Consider the following 6,834-nt stretch of genomic DNA (forward strand, 5'->3'; position numbering starts at 1 on the left):
GGACAAAGAACAAAGCTCGACTTGGTGTTTTCTACTTTTATTTTCTAGAACAAAACCCATGCCACCTGGCAGGCCCCGCTCCATAAGCACTGCCCGCACCAGCCCTATCCGGAGGCCAGCCAAGGCTGGGAAGAAGAAGGCCACTGGTTCTGGGGACAGACAACACAACGTGCCCATCTGTTCATCTCTGGAACAGATGGTGACTGGCACTGAGAGGGAAGTGGCTTGCCCCCAGGGAAGGGTGTTCTGGGGTCTTGAGCCTGGCTGGGGACATCCCAGGCCAAGGCTCAGGCTGGGTTGCAGGCTGGGCAGGAACCAAGTGACTACACAGTCCCCACATTCGTACCAGCACTGTGACCCCATGAGCCCTCGGTCTGGGGCTGGCCAGGAGCTCCCGGCCTCTGTAGAGGGACACAGAGTCTGCTAGGCCACCTATCATCCTGGCCCTTTGCGGGTCCAAGTTCTGGGGCTGCCTAGTGTGAGCAGGGACCGAGCCTAGATGGCATCGCCATCACTGTCAGACTCGATGATGTCCAGCGGCTGCAGGCGCAGGGAGTCATAGTTGGGGGGTGGTGTGCCCGGGATGGGCAGGGTCTGCCCGTCGGGGTCAGCCCCGGGCCCGGGGCCATGGTTGGCCATGTCGGGCTGGAAGGCAAAGTTGGTGTGAGCCTCCACCAGCTCAGCCACGGTGGGTGGCGGGCCGGAGTAGCGAGCCTGGGCCCGCTTCTGCCGCAGGCTCTTGGAGAAGGCCACCAGCTTGATGACGGTGATCCACACAAAGTCAATGATGATCTCAGCAAACTCGATGAGGCACAGCACCGAGCCCCCCATCCAGAAGCCAAACTGGCCGCCCAGGTTGGAGAGCAGCCAGACAATCTGTGGGGAGCAGGGGTCTGAGGGCCTGGCGGGGGTACGGGTTGGCCCCAAGTGCCTGCCTGGAGCTCGGCCTCATGGCTTCTGGGAGGCGGGTGGGTGGTGGGCTGGGAAGGGGGCGGGGACCAGTTTGGAACTGCTTTCAGGACCTCCCTAATCCCTCTGTGGGGCTGGGAACCCTCGTCGCCCCCAGGGTGCTGGCTGGAGGCATTTGGAGCCCCCCGACTCACGTTATAGGCTGCTGACTCCTCAATGGTGCGGTAGTTGAATTCTTGGAAGTAGATATTGAGCTTGACAACCCCATTCCTGCAGGAGGGAGCGAGAAATGCTGGTGCCCTCTCCCCGACACGCGCACGCACACGCACGTGCACAAAACACGCATGCACACACGTGCACACACGTGCGCACATGCATGCGCACACACGCACATACACATGCACACGCACACACGCGCAAGGCCACCGAGGGGCCGCCGCAGCGCTCCTCTGCCTGAGCTCGCAGGCCGACTCCCACGAGCAGCGAGGTTCACACAGGAGCCGACGGTGCAGCCCTCCCTGGCCCCACGGGCCCCAAGGGCACCTGCGTCCAGCACCCCTCCTGCGGGCCCCATCCTGAACCCCTTCCTAAAGGGTGCTCTGAGCTCCCTTCTCCCACCAACCCCCAGGGCGGCCCCGCCCATGGGCAGTAGACTCTGCGTAGATCCTAAGCCTCTGTCGGGGACCGGGCAGAGAAGGGCGGCCGGGTGGGCTCCCCCTCTGCACCTGCTGGTCCTCAGGCTGCGCGCTCTCGCCTTCAGGCTTCTGCCTGGACGTCTTCGCCTCGCGTTTGTCTGAACAACTCCTCCTTGGACGTTAGCTCAAGGGCCACCTCCCTACAGTCCCTCAGGCACATGGAGGCTCCCTCCCTGCTCTGCTCCCACAGGGAGGGTCTGGTCCAGACTGGGCACCATGAGGCCTGGCTGCATCTCCCTGCTCTCTAGGCTTGAGCTTCCCGATGGCATGGGCCTTGTGTCTTCCTTGTGCCCAGTGTATGCTTGTGTTGAGTGGATGGAAGGATGGACGAATGGATGGAGCTGGGGTGGGTGGATGGACGAGAGGAATAATGGAAAGATGGACAATGGATGGATGATGGATGGGTGGACGGTTGGATGGATAGAAGACTATACAGATGGATGATGAATGGGTGGATGGGTAGAAGATTGGAAGGATGGGGACGGATGAATGGATGGACAGACAAACAGGTGACAGATGGAGGAACAGGTCCTCCTCTAGGAGTGGCAGACTGAGTCCCCTTGGCTGGCCGCTGCTCCCAGTGCTTCGTCTCCCAGGCTTACTCCTGGGTCTGGCGGGCGTGAGGTGTCTGAGTGGCTGCCCTGGGTCCACACCCCTCCCTGAGGCTCGAGTTCCTGCCCTCTTCTGCTTTGCCCAGCCCCGCCCGACGCCAGGCTCACCTGCTCAAGGTGATGTTGGTGCTTTGGTCTCGCTCCTGAGACAAGACGTGGAAAATCCAGTCCTGCAACCCAAGAAGACAGCTGAAAAAGACAGTTCCTGCAGCATCCCCCCCAACCCCGGGCCCTGCTACCTGCGGGGGCAGGCCACAACCCCGTGTCTTCCCGAAAGGGCCCACGTAGTGGGACGAGGAGGAGGAGGAAGGAATAGTGCACAGGGTGGCCGCTGTCATGGAGAGGAAGCACCGGGGTCTCCAGACCCTTCCCCCAGAGGCCCAGCCATCCCCTGCCAGCTCACTCCCGCCTCTGGCCCTTGCACTCGCTGTCCCTCTGCCCGGGTCCTCCTCCCCACCCCCACCCATGGCTGGCTCAGCTCCACCTTCCTGTTTTCACTCAGATGTCGCCTTCGTAGAGGGTCCTTCCCCGACCGCCCCATCTGAGAGCTTTCCCATTCTCTCTCATCGTCTACTTCCTCTACAGCGTTACCACACTTTGCAATGATCTTATTTCTGTGTATCACCTGTTTCTCGGACTGGGACGTAAGCACTGTAGGGACAAAGGACTGTGTCTGTCCGGTTCACTGCGGTGTGCCCAGCACAGTGCCTGGGGCCACGTGGGTGGAAGGGAAGGGAAAGGGAGGGCAGAGAGGGAGCACTCTCTCCAGGGTTCCAGGTGGCCTGCAGACCTATGCCCAGACCTTCCCTAGCCCAAGGACGGGAGGCCAAGAGCTTGGCCACTCCGCCATCTCACCTCAGAAGCTTCTGAAGGCCAATCGGCCATGGAGATGGTCATCTTATACTGGGTGTCACTGGAAGAGAAAAGGCAGAACTGTGGGCTGTCCCAGCCAGCAGCGCCCCGCTGCCTGCCCCGCCGCCTGCCCCGCCAATGTGTCGTGCCCACGCCGCCTGCCCCGCCACCTGCCCCGCCGCCTGCCCCACCGATGTGTCGTGCCCACGCCGCCTGCCCCGCTGACATGTCGTGCCCACGCCGCACTCACTTGCAGGATTCCTTGCACATCCCGATGCAGGCTTCCCTCTGGTCCAAGCTCCTGTGCAGCTCCGAGTAGCAGTAGACTGAGCGGGAGAGAGGTGGGCAGAGACCCTGAGCTGGCTTTTTAGGTGCTTTTCTCCCCCACTCTGAGTCTCTGGCTGTCCTCCGCCCTCTGGGCCCTGGGCCACCTAAGGTCTGCGGTTGCTGGTAGGAGAGTTGTCTCAATCCAAACTCCCGTTGTGGAGAACCACCCAGCCCCCAGCCCCCCACATCCAGCCATTTGCCCTAGCCTGGCCTGGGGGACCCTCTCCCCACACATCCAGACCCAGCTCAACAGACCGAGGCACCTTCCACCTGCTTGTCTTCCCCATTCCCAGTGAAAGCCAGGGAGACGGGGTCATGTCGAGGGGGTGGGTGGTTGGAAGGGGTAACGTTTTCCCCTCTTGTACCACATTGTGTGGGTTTCAAGAGGTGGTGGGACCCCCTCTGCCACTTACAACACCCACCAAGGTGTTTGGACGCCAGCCGTCTGAGCCTAGCAGGCACGCTGCCTCCGCCCCCTCGCCCTCCCCTCCCCTCCCTCTTCCCTTCCTCCCCCGCCTCCTTGTTTCAAGCCCTTGGAGGCCACCTCCCTCTCCCCTCGCTCTAGTACCCCCCAGAGTGACCGGGTGAGCTCACACAGACACAGTGCTGAGGCCTCATGCATGCATGCACGCGCGCACGCACACACACACACACACACTGTGCACACAAACCAGCATGCATGAATGCAGATGCTGGAAGCGCCCCCTGCCCGTGCACAAACACGCAGATGGGCACCACAGTCCCGAGTGCGCCCTCACATCAAGACACACAAACACCCTTCCCCATGCATGTGTGAAAACGTGCATGCACAGACACGTGTACTCGCCAGGGCTACACGCCCAGGCTCCCACACGCGAGAGCGTTTCCATGGCACACAGAGCACGCGGACGGTCGCTCGCACAGACACGTTTCAAGCGTGCGCTTCACGGAGTCGAGGTGGGGAGGGGAGCCAGTCCCCTGGGAGACGGTGCTGGGGAGGGTGGGGCCGCGGGCCGTGGCAGAGAGGCCTGGGCACACCCCTGGGCCCTGCTGAGGGCATGGAGCTGCGCCCCTCCCTGGCAGTCAGAGCCTTTGTGGACAGGTCCCGCTGGCGAGGGTCACCGACGCGGGCCACGCACCCCAGTCCGGGAAGTCCTTGTCGTTGCAGTATCTCGCCCCCTGGGGCAGTGGGTACAGATAGTAGCCACAGCTGCAGTTCTGGATCATGTGGTCTTGGAAGCATGAGTGAATACAGGCCTGGGGGGTGGCAGGGAGAACACAGACATGACTGGTGATGTCCCCACCCCAGCCCCAGGCATAAGGGGCCCAGGGAACTTAGTGCCCAGGCCCAGGGAGCACAGGGAGCCAGGAGAGGTGTCCCTCTGGCTCAGGAGTGGTGGTGAGGTGACTGAGCTGTTCCTACCGTCCCTCCCTGTCCTCTGTCTCCTGCAGAGGGACTCAGGCTGGACCCCAGCTCCCTAAGGATGGCCCCTGCCACCTTTCAGAGCTGGGCCCCCACGGATGACATGGGGAGAGGCGGCTTGTTCCGAATCCTGCAGCTAACGCTTGGATACGTAATTCTTGCTATGAGGCTGCTGCAGGCTCCTGAGCCCTTTCACGGAAGGGCCCAGAGGGGCAGCTCTGAGGCAGGCGGGCGGGGGCTCCGCGGGCTCTGAACGCCCAACACTGCGGGGAGAGGAAGCGACAGCAGAACGTGCCCTGGGAGGGGCGCGGGGAAGAGGGTGCAGCGCGCCCGGGGCTGAGCGATGAACCTGTACTCGTGCCGGGCTTCCAGGCCACTCCAGCCTGGTTTCCATCCACCCAGAGGCCAGCTGTGTGTCCTGCAGCCAGTCGCTAACCTCTCGGCCTCAGTTTACTCACAGGTGGAACAGGTGACAACCGGCTGAGTGGGGAGGGCTGGGCTTGGTCTCAGCGAGGGCGGGTGGGGTGGGAGTGCCAGACTCGTGGAACGGTTGAAAGCATCAAGTGATGGCGGGTGCAGCCAACTTAGTGCAGCATCTCGCACACGAGGGTTCTCCCCAGGGGGACCCCAGAGTGCAACCCCTCCAGTCCTAGGCCTCTCCAAGGGCACACCTGCTGAGTGGGGATGGGAGGGGCAGCCCTGGGCCCTGGGGAGAACCCAGGGACTGGACCAGCTCCATAGCCGCAAGTGTCACAAAAATCCAGCAGAGCCAGCCTTGCTGGGACCAACATGCCCAGGGCGTGCACCTTGGGCGCTGTGGCGTGGGCGGGCCCCTGGGTCAAGAGGCCTGCTCCGTCCGCCCACCTGGATGGAGTAGGTCGTGTTGTAGTCGCTGTAGACGTTGTGGACAGGGACATCAGAGCCGTTCACGGTGCAGTGGCTGTAGGGCTCGCCTTTGCGCTCCAGCTTGTCCTGGGTGAGGAGGGTGTTTGCGGGGACCCCTGGTCACTCCTAGGAAGCCCCTCTGTGCCCGCCTCCCAGTAAGCATGTGGGTCTACGGATGCCAAAAGGGGGTGGCGAGCCGTGGGCCCCTCCCCCAGAGCACAGCCGCCTCACTGGGAGCCAGCCAGGGGCAGGGTAGGAGTGGACAGTGAGGGAAGGCCAGGGCTGGGCGGCCCGGTCCCCTCCCAGGCTGCACTGGGCCGTGTTCGTACCACCAGCACGCCGATGGACGTCTCGGTCCCAGACATGGCGTAGATGCCCTCGTCTTTGACGAAGGGGTACGACCTCTGCTCGTGAAGCAGCAGCCGGGCGCCGGCCGTGGACGTGAGGAAGGGCACGTAGTCCTCCTGGCTTATGTCCAAGACCAGCTTCAGGCCTGTGGGGAAGGGGGCCGAGGGCTGAAGGGGGCCCACCCCCGAGTGCCCGCTGCCCGCCCGGCCCAGGGCGCCTCCGCGGCCTGCCCAGGAAGCAGGCTCCCCTTGCGAAAACCTAGCCTGTCGGCTCCACTGCCTCTTCGCTGGGCTCCCCCCATGACCTCTCTTCCGACCCCTCTTCCGCACAGTGGGAGGTCTAGGGGCTCACGCAGTCCCGCCCCGCCCCCACGTCCTCCCAGACCTCCTCTCTGCTCCCCGTCCAGCCCCCTTGGCGCCCTGCTCCTTCCTGCCGCTGAGCCCTGGGGAACGCTGTTCCCGCCCTCACCCTTCACCTGGAAAGCCCTGCTCCTCCCGACATCACAGCCCAGGGGCCACTCCCTCCAGGGCCTCCCCCACGACCTCGGGCCCTGCCACCCGCTCTCCCAGCTCCTCAGAAGCACCTGCCTCATTCTCGTGACTCTGTCTGTCCATCTTCTGCCTCCCCCCCCGCACTCGCCTGTGCCCTTCTGAGGGCGGAGACCAGGCCCGTGACTGCCAGGGGCCAAGGACGGCGAGGCTGGTGTCTGGCGGGCTACACTATGTGCAGGGTGCTGGGCCACCTGCTTTCCCGTGCACGGTCTCACGGGTGCTTAGGAGAGGCACCTGTTATCCCCATTCCACAG

At 63.5% G+C, this 6,834-nt stretch overlaps 1 protein-coding gene across 1 annotated transcript in view; it reads right to left on the reverse strand.

Annotated features, from left to right (window-relative positions):
- Positions 1–9: 9 nt before the first annotated feature.
- The window catches only part of LOC105310201 (amiloride-sensitive sodium channel subunit beta-like), a 7,726-nt gene continuing 901 nt past the window's right edge, over positions 10–6,834 (reverse strand). Inside the window, exons 2-9 of the mRNA XM_011386407.2 lie at positions 6,011–6,368; positions 5,661–5,768; positions 4,513–4,630; positions 3,318–3,393; positions 3,071–3,128; positions 2,324–2,385; positions 1,104–1,179; positions 10–876 (exon numbers count right to left, since the gene is read on the reverse strand). Coding sequence (XP_011384709.1) covers positions 496–876; positions 1,104–1,179; positions 2,324–2,385; positions 3,071–3,128; positions 3,318–3,393; positions 4,513–4,630; positions 5,661–5,768; positions 6,011–6,368 — 1,237 coding nt within the window. The 3' untranslated portion in view covers positions 10–495. The remainder of the gene's footprint in view (positions 877–1,103; positions 1,180–2,323; positions 2,386–3,070; positions 3,129–3,317; positions 3,394–4,512; positions 4,631–5,660; positions 5,769–6,010; positions 6,369–6,834) is intronic.

This window comes from Pteropus vampyrus, unplaced genomic scaffold, assembly GCF_000151845.1.
Source record: "Pteropus vampyrus isolate Shadow unplaced genomic scaffold, Pvam_2.0 Scaffold1404, whole genome shotgun sequence".
NCBI lineage: Eukaryota > Metazoa > Chordata > Mammalia > Chiroptera > Pteropodidae > Pteropus > Pteropus vampyrus.